This window comes from Equus quagga, chromosome 12 (genome assembly GCF_021613505.1).
Source record: "Equus quagga isolate Etosha38 chromosome 12, UCLA_HA_Equagga_1.0, whole genome shotgun sequence".
In the NCBI taxonomy this organism is placed as follows: domain Eukaryota; kingdom Metazoa; phylum Chordata; class Mammalia; order Perissodactyla; family Equidae; genus Equus; species Equus quagga.
In genome coordinates, this window is record NC_060278.1 from 59898353 (window position 1) to 59915931 (window position 17579).

The 17579-nt window shown below is 44.6% G+C and overlaps 1 protein-coding gene across 2 annotated transcripts in view; it reads left to right on the top strand.

The window, feature by feature from the left end:
* The first annotated feature begins 1915 nt into the window (after positions 1–1915).
* The window catches only part of CAMSAP2 (calmodulin regulated spectrin associated protein family member 2), a 108376-nt gene continuing 92712 nt past the window's right edge, over positions 1916–17579 (top strand). For both annotated transcript variants that reach the window (XM_046678327.1, XM_046678328.1), the window contains exon 1: positions 1916–2054. In XM_046678327.1, coding sequence (XP_046534283.1) covers positions 1916–2054 — 139 coding nt within the window. The remainder of the gene's footprint in view (positions 2055–17579) is intronic.

Consider the following 17579-nt stretch of genomic DNA (forward strand, 5'->3'; position numbering starts at 1 on the left):
TGATCCTGGGCATGTTTGATGTATGTTCTTTGTTCTAAAAATGCTTGTCTGGAAGACTTTCTTCCTTTGTGGAGACTGCCATCCCAGGCTCCTCCTCAGCTTGGCTCAGATCTCACCTTATCTTTCTCCTCTATAGAATGGTTATTGGTTATTTGCGACAACATGAGGCATTAATGAGTCAAGCTCAATAAGTGTGAACTACAGTAATACCCATCCTTAGTTCCTACACATTAATTGACCAACTCCTATGGGCTGGGTGCTGTACAGAAGCTGAAGATAGACCCTGTCATCAGTGGGAAAGACAGATAAGTAATTGCTGATTGCATGTATGTGGCAAGTGCTGTGACAGAAATAAGAACAGGGTGCTTTGGGGACAGTCGAGGAGGCACCTACCTGACCGGGAGGGTGTCGGTAGGGCTTCCTAGAGCAAGTGATTATTGCCGAGGAGGAGTGGACCGAGGGAGTGCATCGAGCAAAGACGCGGGCATCCGAGAAGGAACGCCCCTTTGGGAAAATGGGGAGCGGCTCTGACAAACGAAGCCATAAAGGTCTGCAGGTGCCAAATCACGGTGGGCATCCGTTCGCTTTGCATGAGAATTTATGCTTTATTTGGAAGGAACGAGGAGGCATTGATGGACGTGCCCCTTCTAGAGAGGAGGTTTAAGCGGGGAGCATCCAGTTAAGAAAAGTATCATGATGTCGCGAAATTAATACAGGGTGGGAGCTTCATAGCTCCTGAATCCTGGCTAAGCCCCATGCGTGACCTAATCAACTCACTTCACCTTTGCAATTTCAGGGTCCATCAACGATAACATCTACCCCTTAGGGTTACTTCGAGGACTAAACAGGATCATGCACGTCAAGTTCGCAGCAAAGTGCGTGCACGTAACAGTGCACGTTACCAGTTCTCTTTGCTTAACCACTGTGTAGCTAAACAATGAAAGCCACTGCTAGGCCTCTCTCTCCTCCCTTCCTTCCCTTTCCTCTTCCAGCAGCGGGAGGAGCGGCCGCAAACGCCGGGGACGCGGAGGATGTCCACTCCAGGGCGCCCTGCCCAGCGAGCATCAAAGACCAGCCGCACGGAACCCAGGGCGCGGGCGGGGCGCTAGGCTGCGCATGCTCCGCGGGCGGCAGGGCGGGGCTAGCGCGGCGGGGGCGGGGCCGCCCTCGCGGGAGGGCGCATGCTCAGTGCCCGCGTCGGCTCGCTCCGTCCCGTGCCGCAGCCGGAACACCGCAGCGGCGGCGGCGGCGGCGGCGGCTGCGGGGGCGGCCGAGGGGGGCCGGCTGAGGGGGCGGCAATCCAAGGGCATCCCCGCTGAGGCAGGCACTCAGAGCCTGGGACCCACGGCTTGTCGCACTGCCGCCTTCGCCGTCGGCGGGAGGAAGACTCGGGAGGCGGCGGCAGCGGCGGCGGGCGGAGACGGCGGCGGGGGGAGCGCTGAGGCGGGCCGGGCGGGCGCCGCAGTGGTTTCGGCGTTTCCCCGCGGCGTCTCCCGCGGCCGGCCACCCTCCCCCCCGCCCGCGCGTGCGCGTTCGGCCTCCGCCCTCCGCCCACCGGCCGAGGGTCCCGCGGGAGGGCGGACGGACGGACGAACGGACAGACAGACGGGCGAACGAGGGGGCGGCGGCGACGATGGCGGGGACATTTTCCACAACGTGACTGAGCGAGCCTCCCCCCCGTCACATTCCGGGCCCTTCCAGCCTCCGCCCTCGCCGCCCGTGTGACTGAGGGGAGACAAAGGGGAGGCGGCAGCGCCACGCGCGCGCTCGCGGGCGGACGGACGGACAGACGGAGGGACGGACGCGGCGCCGCCCCGCTCCCATGCCCGCCGCGCCGGCGGCCGCGAGGGTCCGCGCCGGCCCGTGCCCCGCGGGCGCCGCCATGTGAAGGAAGGCAGGGTCGCGCCGGGAGAAGATGGGGGATGCGGCGGAGCCGCGGGACGCGCGCCGGACGTTCCTCGTGCCGGCCATCAAGCCCTTCGACCACTACGACTTCTCGCGGGCCAAGGTGGCCTGCAACCTGGCCTGGCTGGTGGCCAAGGCCTTCGGGACCGGTGAGAGCGGCCCCCCGAGCGCGTCCGCGGGCCGGGAGGAGGGATGGGTCCAGGTGGTCCAGACCCGGCGGCCTGGGATGGGCGGCTGGGCTTTGGGGGGCGGTTCTGGGTCTCTGCGTGGGGTGGCGTGGGCTGGCGATGTTCCCCTTTGTGCCGCTCGCGTGCCCCCCCACCCCACCCCCAGGGTGATGACCCCGCCCGGATGCTCGGGGCGGGGTGGGGGTGGGGGGCTTCTCCATCCTGGGATGGGGGCGGCGCCCTACGGGATGCCCGCGCTGACCCCGGGGGATGCCGCAGCGATGTCGGGGTCCTCCTGGAGCCCGGCTCCTCCTCCTCCGGCACCTCGCGCTGTTAGATCGGTGGTCCCAGACGCCTCCTCGACTGTAGGGGGGCCGACTGTAGGGTGCTGTTGTCCTTGCGTGTTAGCAGCTGGGCGTCTTCCTTTTCCCAGACGTAGTTCGGCTTCCTAAATTAAGGGCAACAAAAACTCGCCACTGTGGATGTCTTTTGTTTTTGTTTTTTGGGTTTTTTTTTTTTTTTTGGATCCAAGAGTGTTTTGGGGGCATGTGCTGTTGACGCTGCCCTATAGGGCGGCAGCGATTCGGCGCTCCCCCTGCCACCCAGGCCCTGCGGAATAACAGGAAAAGGGCCTCCGCTTGTCACTCCTTCGCTGTCGCTTTGGGAGCCCGGCTTGTGGAACGCACCCACCCCCACCCCCCCAAAATTAGGGAGCTTCTCGTTTGAGGATGCTCCTGTAGGGTCACGTCGCCTGGGGCCTTTCAGAGTCGTTTTGTAAGGTTTCTGTGCCTCAGTTAATAAATTGTGGATGTATATACTAATCTGTTGGAAAGCTTCCTATTTACAGATGTTTCTCTGGATGTTCAATATAGGGTTTTTTTTGGGGGGCAGGGAGGATGGCTTATTTCCCCTTTTGGGACGGTGGAAGTAGGTGGGTCAGTGGTTGTGTTCTTACCGCTGGAAGGTACACGCCGAGTGTTTTCAGGACTGCACGTTTCAGTTTACTAGCAAACGAATCTGTGTCTGGGAAATTATTGGAGTTAGTTTCAAGGGAAACATCATGTGAACGTGATTTTAAATTTATGACAGCTTTTCGTTTCGTTTGAATTCTCAAGCTCTGATACTGAAGTAGAAGGATGTTAAAGGTTTTAAAACTGGCATCAGGAGTCTATAGTAGTAAAAGTCGTTTTGAAAGAATTGAAGTTTTGGAGATCTGTTTGGAACTAAGTGTGCAGAGTAGCACATTGCTGGAAGCACAGAGTGTTAGGGTGTTTTTATGTTTTGGAACCACTGATATCAGCGGTGAGAATAATAGCATACTGAAGCTAATATCCGTTTGGAGGAGAAATGGAAGCTGTTTAAGTATTTAGAAGAAAACGGAAAGAGAGAAATTTATGTAGTGACCTGCCTAGAAAAGCAGTGTGTACAAAACAGAATAACGAAAGTACTTTCTTTGGATGCTTGTCGTAGCGATGTCACAATGTTGCCCTGGATTCATACCGGCTGCTCTCCAGAAAGTGGCCTACTTTCTGGATGTCTGTCGGGCCCTTTTCCTGGATTCTGGACCACTTGAGGACCACTGGAAGAGAGGGTGAAAGGACCCTGGTCTGGGGCGTCTGTTGTGGGCAGGCTCTGTGCTCGGGGCTTTGCGTTAGGTTGTACTTTCAGGAGTCGCAGCCGCTCTGCGATGTAGGTGGTGTGTTCCCCACTTAAGAAAACTGAGGATGCCACTTAAACAGAGAGGTTGAACACCTCTCCTACTATCACACTTTCAGTGAGGCAGTGATGGGTTTCGATCGACTGCTTGACGCCAAAGTGTATGGCATTGCTGGAGACAGGCTCTGTTTATTTCCCCAGCAGCTCTGCAGATGGGTACTGTTCTGGTTTTGTAGACGAGGGAGCAGGCTCAGAGAGATGAGTTTGCTCGAGATTAAACACCTGGCAGGGGATGGTCCTGCATGCCAGCTCAGGTCTTTCTGACTCTGAAGTCTTTGCTCTTCACACCAAACTGCAGATTACTCTCTTTATCTGCAAGTGTGAAAAATGTGCCCATAGTACATGGAGGAAGTCTGTTTTTCCCCTTTTTCTGTAAAGAGTGTGCAGATCTTAATACACTCTCAGATAGTTTAGATGAATATTGTTGGTACCCACTTAACATTTGCCTTGGCGGCAGTTGGCATGGGTAAAGACATCATATTCAAAATGGAATGAAAAACAACTTTAGAAGACCTTAAGAGAGTGGCTTAGTAACAGGAAATTATTACATTGTTAAGAATATTACATTATTAAAGAATGTTTATTCTTTAATCAGTAGTCTTTCAAAGTATGTGTAAATGTTAATAGACAACATATTTCAAAGGTATTACCTAATAGTATTCAGTTAATCATTCAAAAAATTAGCCCAACTTTAAGTCACGATTTACTAAAACCACTTCTTTAATGATGACATATAGGGTCTTCAGGCACTGAGGTATTCTTTTTCCATCAGATACTTTCTAATTTTTGACATATTAAAAAGTAGTCACTTTTAGAACCATATGTTGTCTTAAATGACCAAAAGTCATTTAAAATGATAGCTAGAAATCAATTGTGGGCATAGAATGAAGTTATCGAACCACAAAAAAGAAATAAAGCACCAGGATTGTAGTACCTGGAAAGCAGATGGAGTATTTGCTTAATTTGGGATGTCAGGAGCTTTGAATCATTCTTCTCTTCCCACTAAAAATATTCCAGAGAGCCCAAATCTTAAGTTTATTTTGTGGGAGAATGCATATACAGTTTTTTTTTGCCCTCCCAGAGCCCCAGTACGTAGTTGTAAATCCTAGTTGCAGGTCTTTCTAGTTGTGCTACGTGGGACGCCACCTCAGCGTGGCTTCCAGGATCCCAGCTGGCCAACCCCAGGCCACCGAAGCAGAGCATGCGAACTTAACCACTCGGCCACGGGGCCGGCCCTGCAGATGCAGTTTTGATCAGATGAAAAAGAGTTTGTTTAGATGAATTTGAAACAATAGATATTCTAATTACTTTAAGCAAATTGCAAAAGCAGAGGGAATTAAATGTTCGTGCTGTCTGTGCTGCTGCATTTGAACAGCTTAACCCATTTCAGCAATGATGTTACTGGGTTTCCTCTAAGTGTTCTACTCCCTTACATCCTTTGGGGAAAGCGGGAGGTGCACAACCTTTTATGACACTCCTCCTTACTAGATTCTTGAGTTTAGAGTTCTTAATATGAAATTTAAGGCTCACTTCCTAGTGTCAATTTACTATTTCAACTTTATCAACTATCATTCTCCCTTTCATACCATTAGTTTAGGAATATAAAATTGTTTGCTGGGGCCGGCCCGGTGATGCAGCGGTTAAGTTGCATGTTCCGCTTTGACGGTCCCGGGATTGCCAGTTTGGATCCCAGGTGCGGACATGGCACCACTTGGCACGCCATGCTGTGGTAGGCATCCTACATATAAAGTGGAGGAAGGTGGGCACGGATGTTAGCTCAGGGCTAGTCTTCCTCAGCAAAAAGAGGAGGATTGGCAACAGATGTTAGCTCAGGGCTAATCTTCCTCAAAAAAAAAAAAAAAACTATTTGCTATTGTAAATACACCTTGTTACATTTCACTGTGTATCCCAACACATTTTGTTGTCCAAGCCCTACGTAAGTTCTAACTCTTACGTGTATGTGAAGGTTGCGATGGCAGTGGGTAGCCCTGTGTCTAAGAGTGACTGATAGCAGAGAGGCCGGTTTGGGAAGTTACTGCAGGAGTCCAGGCAGGAGATCATGAGGGCTTGAGCAGGGTGGAAATGATGATAAAGCTGCTAATATTTATTGAGTGCTTACTCTGTGCCAAGCCCTTTTCATGTGTTATCTCATTTTAATCCTCATGACAGCCTAGAGAGGTGGAAAGTATTAATCATTCCAGTTTTACTGATGAGGGAAGCGAGGCCCAGAGGTTTAAGAACTCATCCAAAGCCACACAGCTTAGGGTGGGTGGGATCTGAACCCGGGGAATCTGACTTGAGTCTGTGCTCTTAACCACTATACCACAGGAGTAGAAGCCAAATTAATGGAAAAGAGGCAAAGATAGAAAAAGTGTTGCAGAGATTTAATCCCTAGTATTTCTAAATGACTGAATTTGGGATGCATGGGGGAATGGTTTAAATAAAATGGTAATACATTAGAGGATGAGGTCACCTGGGGTTTTTAGGAGCATGGGGTCACCTGAGGTTTTGGGATGTAGTGACTGGGAGGATGAATTGTGATGCTGTTGTCAGAGAGGGAGAGAGCCGCAAATTGGAATGAGAAGTCAGCTTTGTTTTTGGGAACCATGAACTTGATCTGTTGGCCAAATAGCTTATCTGAGAAATTCAGTGCAGTAGATAGGTATACATGTAGGTATGGAATATGATTGAGAAGTTGAGGCTAGAAATAACAATTTGGGAATCTTCTGTGTAGAGCAGTGTAATTGAAATTGGAAGTAGATGAGATTGTAGAGGGAGAGAAGAAACTTGAGACAGAATCTAGGGATTCTAGTGAACACTTAGAATGGTTTTGGGAGTGGGGCACGAGGTAAAGAGGCAGAAATAGAGCAATCAGAGAGTTAGGAATAGAATTAAGAAAGTATGATACTACTGAGGCTCTGGAAGGAGAAGGTTTCAAGGGGTGTGGTCTTATTAACAGTGTCAAATGCTACAGGTTTTTAAACCGTGCCTTTCCTCTAAGAGTTTGTGCTAGTAGGGGAGATAGGATAAAGGAATACCTATAGTGGAGTTCAGGAAATACATGAGCCGTGGAACTGGAGCAGTGACGTGCCGGGGAGCAGGGTGGGAGACGGGAGAGAGGTCACTTTCAGCCTCTTGACCTGTAAAGGACACCTCTGAAGTGGAGGTGGTAGTTAGACTAGACCCTGAAGGGGGTCAGGCTGGCCTTGTAGATGGAGGAAGTGGTTTGTGTGCAGGCATGAAGTTGTGAAACCCAGGTAGTGTAGTGAGACAACACAGACCAGTTGCATTGGAAGAGGTTTATGTGATGAAGTGGTGGGAGACCTAGCTTGAGAGGCAAATTGGGACAGAATTGTTTGAAGGGCCAGGTTAAGGAATTTGGTATTTAGTAGGTAAGTAAATTATCTTAAGCACATTGAATTAAAAAAAACAGCTTTTATTGGACATGTGATTTGTACTAAGTACAATTTTGAACATTTTACATGTATTATTTCTTTTACTCTGAGAATGACCTTATTAAGTAGATAGTATCTTATTTCTTCTTCTTCAGCTCTAAAGCAGGGTTTCCCAACCGCAGAACTATTGGCTTCTTTGTTGTGGGAGGCCGACCTGTGCACTGTAGGGTTTTAGCAGCATCCCTGACCTCCGTCTACTAGGTGACAGCGGTATTTCCCACCCCACTTCCACCCCACTTGTGACAACCAAAAATGTCTCCAGACATTGCCACATGTCTCCTGGAGGGCAAAATGACTTGAGAACCACTGCTCTAAAGATTGTAAGACACACTCAATTTAAAGATTTTTGGGGGGCCGGCCCCATGGCCAAGTGGTTAAGTTCACGCAGTCTGCTTCGGCGGCCCAAGGTTTTGCCAGTTCGAATCCTGGGCATGGACATGGCACCGCTCATCAGACCACGCTGAGGCCGCATCCCACATGCCACAACTAGAAGGACCCACAACTGAAAATACACAACTGTGTAATGGGGAGCTTTGGGAGAAACAGGAAAAATAAAAAAATCTAAAAAAAAAAGATTTTTTGTACATTAAAGTACAAATTAATTATAAGACGTGATTTCACAAATATTCATGTGGAAAATAAGGATTTCGGAAATATGATAGTTTGCCCTTTTTAATGGGGAAGCAGGTTTAGAGGGGTTAGGCAACTTGCCGTTGATTGTCCAGCTTGAAGACGTGGAACGGGAAGAAGAGCCTGAGCCTTTATGATACTAAAGTTTGTGTTTTAGCCTCTATGTTGTACTTTTCCTGTGGTTCATTACGGTTTTATAGCATAGAACTGGGAGCGAAGGCATAAAGAAAGCATCACACCTTTCAAATGTAAGTCTTAAATTTTTTTGCAGAATTTAAAAGTATGTTTAATTTTTCTTGAACAAGCCTATTTATATTTGATTAGTTAGTACAGAAATGGGAAATAATATTTAGCATTGGTCTGTCACTTCTTTTTTAAAATTTCTTTTTAATTTTTAAAATTCTTTGGTGAAGACTGGCCCTGAGCTAACGTCTGTGCCAGTGTTCCTCTTTTTGCTTGAGGAATATTGTTGCTGAGTTAACATCTGTGCCCGTCTACCTCTATTTTGTATGTGGGATGCCGCCACAGCATGGCTTGATGAGCAGTGCGGATGTCCGAGCCCGGGATCCAAACCTATGAACCCCAGCCGCCGAAGCGTAGTGCATGAACTTAACCACTGTGCCACTGGCCGGGCCCTTGGTCTGTCATTTCAAGGCTTCCCTCATACCTCCCGTGGATCTAGTTTTCCCTGTATACTAGTGTATGAACCTTTTCTATTGGTAAATTACAAAGAAGGATGTTTAAATTAAATACTGCACATTGATTAGTAGTGACAAGCTTGGTGCTTTAGCTGAGATAGTAATTGTTTTCATTGACCACATTTAGCGCTTTTTCTACTCATCTTGCATAGTTTTCCTTTTTTTTTACACATCGACTCTTTGCCAGCATAACATTTTAGATTAAAGGGCTCTGTAGTAGTATCTTCCTAGGTCTCCCTCTACCACTTGCTCCCCTTTTTGGGGGTGCATTTTCCTAAAGTACTCTTCGTCTCAGTTTCCCTGCTTGCTCCAGGGTCATGATATTAAGTATCTCTATATGGCTTTGAGTTCTTTAGAAGAAAACATAAATTGCAAAGTGTTAGAATTTATCAGTCTCAGATTTAGGTTCCCTTTAGATATTCTGTTTCCCATTGTGGAATAGGATTATATTTCTTAGAATAATTTCAAAGAATTCTTTTTATTAAAAATATTTTTTCCTATGAACTAGGAGAAATAGAACAGTAGGTAGGAAAACAGGATAGGAAAGCACAGTAGAGCTGCGCTCTGCACTTATGCCTAGGAGTGTTTATGAAGGACCTGGGCCCTGTCTTCTTGAGCTGAAGAGATGGGATTTCAGTTAGCTGAAGGAAGTGTTCATCTCCCCACTCCATTTTTCACAGACACAGGTTCCTGGTATGTGCGTGATCTTAAAAGGTTATTTTGAACTTTGTTAACCCATTCCTAATCCTGTGCTTCACACCATTTTCTGTCCCTAAAATGAGAATTTCATGCAAATTTTAAGTACTTTGGGCTCTTGGAATAAAGGACATTTGAAACATTTGAAATATTTTAAAAGACCTTTGTCCTCAGAGAAGGCAGCTTTCAAAAGCAGATGGTTTCATTTCTGGTGGCTTTTTACTACTACTCTCAAGCTTCTCATTTTCAACTGTCTTCTCGTTTTTCCATTCTCTTTTTTGATGACATTCAAGTAAAGAGGTTGCTGACCTGGTAAATTTTTCTCTAATTTATATGTTTTGTAGAATTGTAACAGATTTTGAAAGAGCAGAAATGTCTTTTTTTAAGCTATCTCAATTTTTTTTTACATAGATGCTAGAGGTTTTGATTATAAGTTCTTAAAAATTTACTTTTTGACACTTAGAAATGTTTTTTGAATAGGTGAGGCTGGCACAGATTCAGCTCAGACGGTATAGAACGATCGATGTAGGGGCCGGCCCCGTGGCTAGAGGTGAAGTTCTCCCACTCCACTTCGGTGGCCAGGGTTTTGCTGGTTCGAATCCTGGGTGCGGACATGGCACCGCTCGTCGGGCCACGTTGAGGTGGCGTCCCACATGCCACAACTAGAAGGACCCACAACTAAAAATTCACAACTATGTACTGGGAGGCTTTGGGGAGAAAAAGGAAAAATAAAATCTTTTTAAAAAAAAAAGATCTAGTGAAAAGTCTCCTTCCCACCTGGACCCAGAGCTACTCAGTTTCTGTCTTAAGCCAGGTGACGTCATTGGAAACTGTTTTTCAAAAGCTCTCTTGGCATACACTTAAAAATGGCTAAAATGGTAAAGCTTATGTGTATTTTATCACAATAAAAAAAGATCACTTGGAAACAGTAGAAAATGTATTGGGGGAGACTAAGAGTTATGAAGGGGAAAGACAGTTACGAAGTTATTCTGGTGCAGGTGAGAGAGGATGGCAGCTTGAATTTAGATGGGAGCCGTGGATATGGAAAGGAGTGGGTGAAGCTGGAAGATGAGATTTGGTGATTGATTGGTCATGTGGAAGGAAAGGTGAGATGGTGGGAAGTGCTAAGATTGACTCTATTTCCTGAGAAAGGGAACAGTGGCAGAGGGCCAAGTTGTGTGTGTGAGAGAGACAGGGTGGGAGAGACAGTGTTGGGTCTGAGGAATAACTAAAACGGTGGTGTGTGCCGTAGGCCCTTGAAAATTCGTATGTGGAGCTCAGGAGATCTCACGGGTGAGACTTAGGTGGTGATTAAAATAAACAGCGTGAGTAACTGCTAGTGACTTTAAAGTGACTGTGATGAGAGAAGGGGCCCCAAGACAGGAGAGCCAGCAAAGGGGCCAGACATAGAGTACCAACGAGGAGGAAAGAAAATCGGGCGGGGATGGAATCTCTAGCCTAGGGAAGAGGACATTGAGGATGAGGGAGTATGAGGTGCAGCTGAGAAAGACTGATAAGCAAGAAGAGGTCTCACAGAATCTGCTGGATTTAGCAGCAATGAAGTTATTGATGACTCGGCTGAGAACATGTTGAGGGAATGTGGAGGCAGCGCTGTGACTAGAGGAGGTGAAAGTGAATGGGAGGTTGTATCAGGATGTCTTCACTTATAGTAACAGAAAATCCGACTCAAATTGGCCAGCAGTAAAGAGGATTTACTGGCTCCTTCAGCTCACAAAGTTCTGAGGTAGGACGGGCGTTGGATCTGGTTTCCTCGGGGATCCGGCTCCAGTTCTCGGTGCTTCCCTGGCTGTGCCCCCCTTCAAGTGTGAGTTTCCTTCTCAGGCTGTTTCTCTCCTGGTGGCAAGTGGCTGTGGTAGTTCCAGGCCTCGCATCCCTGTACCGCACCATTCAGCTCTTCCCTAATCATCGAATGGAAGTTCTCTACTCTCCTCTTGCTTTTTTCTTTCTCTTTAAACAAAGCCATTTGATTATAGAAAATCTTGAATATATACAGCGACAGTAAATCTTCATGTGCTTTTCACCCAGCCTCCACAGTCCACAACTCATGGCCAGTCTTGATTCATCTGTGAACAGGCCCCTCCACCCCCGCATTGCCAATTATGTGAAGCAAATCCCGGACATCATATCATTTCATCTATAAATATGTTTCTATATTTATGTATGTTTATAATTTATATATTCATATATATTTATATAAAATATAAATATATGTGCGTGTATCTCCAGAATCAAGGACGGACTCCCTTTTGAAACGTAGCCGTGGTACTGCCATCGTCACAGCACTCTTCATCACACGACTCCACGTCGTTGGTATTAAGATTTCTGTCTCAAATCTTTGTTTTTTTTGTCTTTATTTTTTTGTTTTACCGTTCATTTGTTCCAGTCAATATCCAAATAAAGGCCATAGTTTGTAATTGAGTGGAATGTCTCTTTAAGTTTGCTTAACATATAGGCTCCCCCTCCATCTAATTTTGTCTTCCTTGCAGTTTAGTTTTTGGAGAAACCAAAGTATTCTGTAAAGTTTCTCACAGTCTGGATCTTTGTATATTGTTTGACACATTTCTCTTTGTCCCCTGTATTTCTTATAAATTGGTAGTTAGATCTAGCAAATTGTATGGATTCAGATTTTTTTTTTCATACTTCATAGGTGATGTGTACTTCTCCTAGGAGGCACGTAATGTCTCATTGTCTCTCTTTCTATCATGAATTCTTCATTTATTAGCTGGAATACTCCTTTAAAAGAGATTTCTTTCCCTTTATTAGGTATTTGGTTACCCTCTGTGGGAAATTACCTTGATGAATGGTAGCCTCCAGGTATACTACCAGCCACACTGCCCCAGACATCATGGAATGGAAAGGCTCATAGAGCAAATTAAAATGCTTAAGTCATATGGTTTGTTACAGCAGTTTACACTGAGAAGCAAGGGGAATGGGATGGGGTAAGTTAACGACACACTTAGGATGGAGTGCAAGGAGGGAGAAAGAACCACGCTCTGAATCCTGTGGTATGCAGTGTTCATGTGTCCGTCTCTTTCTGTTGCCTTAGCCTTCCCCGCTCATGGTGGGGTCACAGGGACCAGAGTTGAGGTTTGCATAAGAAGGCCCACAGTGACACCCGGACCAGTGATACACACTTGCTGTATCAGAGAGACATGGGGCTCACCTGTCTGCCATCGCTGTAGCTTGCCAGTCAGCCTGATGAACAGCCGTGGGTTTTGTGTTCCTTGGGCAGAGGACACGTAGGCCAGAATGGGTGTCACGAATGGCTGGCCACATTAAGGACTCATGAATATTAAGTGTTCATGTATATTTAGTGTTCATTGCCTCTTGTTTCTTCAGTCTCATGCATATTTAATATATCGTGAGTTTTTAGTATTTTGTATGTTTAGTATCATGAATATTTAGCACCTACATAACTTATGAATATTAGGTATCTTATTTTTTTCTATCCCTTGTTTAGCATATATATGCCACTAACTACTTACCTTTATTTAACACATTCTCTGAATTCTGTCTATGCCTAACACACTTTTTGCTTGCTAGTAGTTGCCTGTAATTAAAATATCTTAAAAGATTTCACGTATGTTTTACAAGCTATAAACTTATTCATCTTTTGTAATGGAATTGAATAGTCTCGGAAGTACATTACACTGAGGTACAGGGCAGGCAGGATAAATGCTATGTTCTTTCCCTTTATTGGAGGGAAATTGGACCAAACTGAATGGGTCAGTGGCTCCTAAGAATCTGAAAGGGTGGAAAGAGTAGAGAGAAAGAGCATTCTGAACAGAGTGACCAGAATGCAAAGGCAAAGCCTTTATATTAGAAGAGAGCGTGGTTTCCAGGAACAGCACGTTGCTAGTGGGGATGCATAATACGAGGAGATGGGTGGGGCAGGATCATTCCTCTCTGGCAGGTCAGAGGAGGAAGTTGGAAGTCATTGGAAACCCTAGGGTTTGGTGGTGGTGTGTGTGACATGATCAGATTTGCTTATGGGAAAACAGCGAGTCCTGGCTGTAGTAGAGAATCATTTGAAGCGAGGTCAAGTGTGAATGTGCGAAGACAAATTTAGGAGTGAAGACAGTAATTGAGATGAAGCGTACTGATAGCCAGTCCCCGGAGATGTGAGTTGAGGCTGTGAGAAGGGGCAGTTTGTCTGGGGGCTGAGGGAGAGGGAGGCGTCAGTGATGACTCTAGGTGTCTGGCTTGTGCAACTAGATGGATGGTGGGGTAGTTCATTGCTGTGGGGAACACTAGAAGGTGATCAAGTCTGGGGGCAAAGGATTGATTTGGGGCATTTTGAGGTTTCGTAACTTTTTTCAGCATAATTTTAAATGTGTAAGTATAGTACAAAGAACTCTCAAATACCCTTTGTGATAATTCTTTTCCTTTACTAAAATGTATTTTTATCTTATAAAAACAAAAAGCCAGTTGTTTTATAGACTGTCCCCCAATTTGGATTTGTCTAATGTGTCTTAAGGATTAAATTCAATTTCTGCAAATCTGACGGGACTGCCACAGAAGAGGTGCTTTATCCTCAGTAGATTGTATCAGGAGGCACATAATGTTTGGTCCAGGTTGGTGATGTTAATTGGGATCACTTGGTTAAAGTGGTATCTGCCACTTTTCTCCACTATAAAATTATTTTTCATTTTTAATAAATAATTTATGGGGAGATAATTTGAAATAACCCTGTTTATCAAACTTTTATCCACCGTTTTAGCATCCAGTAATAATTCTTGCTTGAATCAGTTATTACTGTTATTTATTACTGTTGTTTTTCTCATTTATTAGTTGGTATTCTACTACAAGAAAGAGCTTACTCTTCTTTCTCTTTTACTTTTTTTTTGTTTATGTCTATCAGGATGGACTCACTGATTCTTGTTTTATTTAATGGGTTATAATCCTTTATTATCATTACTTATTTTGTTGTTCAAATCGTCTCAAGTTTGGCCAGTGAGATCTCCTTTCAGCTGGATCCTGTGTCCTTTTGACATGGCCCCATTATTTGTTAGCATTTCCTTACCTTCTGGCACGCACGTGCACACACACACACAAATCATTCTTAGCTTATCTTGTACTTTTCCTGTTCCAGCTCTGGAAAGAACCTATTTTTTAAGAGCCTGATTTCTTGGCATGGGAAGGGTATTAGAAACCAAGATCTCGTGCTATGCTTATTGCTACTGGGATTTAGCAGACAACCAGGAGACACATATGCATACATAACATATAGCTACATTCATTTCTTTCTCCGTCTATCTATAGATAGATATAAAACACCATGTGTTCATATTGACACTTCCCATTTCAGTCCAGCACCACGGAGTTCTTTCTAGTCTTTCCCCTTTCCATACTTGTAACTCTGCTTGTCACTGAGGAGCCTGGCTCCTATTTTGAGTTTGAAGTTTCTTTGTGACATCCAAGTGAAGAGTTGAGTTAGGTAGCTTATAAGATCTGGGGCTCCCAGGAGGTGCTTTTCTCATAGGGTAGTGGGAGGAGTGCAGGAGGTAATTTAAGCTCAGGAATGCCGTACAGCACTTAACACAGGGTTTGGTAAGTGGAGGGAAGGAGGGAGCTAACTTCTAATTGGCCTTTCCTTTGAAGGCAATGCTCTGTGTTTAGGTACTTCACATTCTTTTAGTAAATGCTCGAGTGCCTGCTATATTCTAGGTGCTAGTGTCACAGGGTAGAGAAGTACCCTGCTCTCCTTGAGGTTACATTATAATGGGAGGAGGCAGAAATAAACATAAATATTACGAGATAATAATACCTGTTACATAGGGAATTAAAATAGGATGACTGATTGGGTGGTCAGAGAAGGTCTATCTGGGGAGATGGCGTTTAACAGATCTGAATGGAAAGAGCCAACCATGTGAAGGTTAAAAGGAGGAACGTTAGAGGCAGAAGAAACAGCTAGTGCACAGGCCAGAAGGCATGAACTTGACTTATTGTAGCAATACAAAGACTTGGGTGTCTGGAGCATAGGGGGCCAAGGGAAGGTGGAGGAAGTTAAAGTCAGAGTAGAAGTAGTAGGCACATGTGTGGCCTATGGGGAAACTTGAACTCAGAGAAGTTAATTATTGCATTCAAGATCCCATGTCAAGTAAGTGGGAGAATTAAGACTCACCTTTTTTTTTAATTGAGGTATGATTGACATATAACATTATATTAGTTTCGGATGTACGACATAATGATTCATTATTTGTATATATTGTGAATTATCATTACAGTAAGTCCAGTTGACATCCATCACCATTCTTAGTTGCAAAATTTTTTTTTGTGATGAGAACTTTTAAGATCTACTCACAGCAACTTTCAAATATGCAGTACAGCATTATTAACTGTAGTCACTGTGCTATTCATTGCATCTCCGTGACTTACTTATTTTATAACTCTAAGATTGTACCTTTTGACCTCTTTCACCCATTTCTCCCACCCCCCATCTCCTGCCTCTGGCAATCACCAATCTCTGTATCTATGAGCTCAGTTTTTTTAAATTCCACATATAAGTGGGATCATATTGTATTTGTCCTTCTCTGTCTGCCTTATTTGACTTAGCATAATGCCTTCCAGGTCCATCCATGTTGCTGCAAATGGTAAGATTTCATTCTTTTTTGTGGCGGAATAATATTCCATTGTATGTATGTACGTATGTACCACATTGTCTTTATCCATTCATCCTTTGATGGACACTTACATTGTTTCCATATCTTGGCTGTTGTAAATAATGCTGCAGTGAATGTTGGGGTGCATATATCTTTTCAAGTTAGTGTTTTCTTTTTCTTCAGGTAAATACCCAGAAGTGGAATTGCTGGATCATGTGGTAGTTCTGTTTTACATTTTTTGAGGAATCTCCATACTGTTTTTCATGATGGGCTGCACCAGTTTACATTCCCACCAACAGTGCACAAGGTTTCCCTTTTCTCCACAGCCTTGCCAACCGTTGTTATTTCTTGCCATTTTGATAATAGCCATTCTAACAGGTGTGAGGTGATCTCATTGTGGTTTTGATTTGCATTTCCCTGATGATTAGTGATGTTGGGCATTTTTTCATGTAGCCATTGGCTATCTGTTTGCCTTTGGAAAAATGTCTACTCAGATCCTCTGCCCATTTTTTAATTAGATTGCTTATGTTTTTGCTGTTGAGTTCTGAGTTCTTTATGTATTTTGGATATTAACCCATTATCAGATGGATGATTGCAAATATTTTCTCCTCTTCAGTACATTGCCCTTTCATTTTGTTGATGGTTTCCTATGCTGTGCTGAAGCGTTTTAGTTTGATGTAGTCCCACTTGTTTATTTTTGCTTTTGTTGCCTTTGCTTTTGCTGTTAAATCCGAAAAACCATCACCAACACTGATGTCCAAGAGCTTACTGCCTATGTTTTCTTCTAGGAGTTTTATGATTTCAGGTCATATGGTCAAGTCTTTACTCCATTCTGAGTTGACTTTAGTGTACGGTTTAAGATAAGGGTACAGTTTCATTCTTTTGTATGTAGCTGTCCAGTTTTTTCAACACCATTTACTGAAGAGACTGTCTTTTCCCCATTGTTTATTCTTGGCTCCTTTGTCATAAGTTAACTGACCATACATGCATGGGTTTATTTCTGGGCTTTCTATTCTATTACACTGATCTGTGTGTCTGTTTTTATGCCACTACTATACTGTTTTGGCTACTATAGTTTCGTAATAGAGTTTGAAATCAGAAAGTGTGATGCCTCCAGCTTTGTTCTTTTTCAGGATTCCTTTGGCTATTAGGGGTCTTATGTGATTCCATACAAATTTTAGAGTTGTTTGTTCTGTTTCTGTGAAGGATGCCATTGGGATTTTGGTAAGGATTGCACTGAGTCTGTAGATCGCTTTGGGCAGTGTGACTCCTCTTTTTTAATCCAAAGCCTCTATTTTTCCTACTATGTCATGCTGCCTCCTAATGGTGGTGAATGTCGGTTAGCTGAAAAAAGGTTTGAGCTTGAGAGGGAATACTGTTGCAGAAGTAGAGTGGCCTAGGGGAAAGCTCTCAAGTTTTTCAGAGCGGGTACGAGAAGTAAATTATGATTACTAGTGCAGAATCTGGGAAAATTGGAGTCTAGGAGTCTCTTCAGGAAAAAGCTAATGACTAAATTTTTTAAAAACATAACATTTTTATTCATTTATCATATATTTATTGAGTGCTCACCATGTACTAGGCACTAAGTTAGGTGTCTGGGGGTTTGTTTATGGTGAATAAGACAGACCTGGTCCTTGCCCTCTAGTCGTGTGCGAGGGTACTCATTTTAGTACATCTCTACCAATAGTG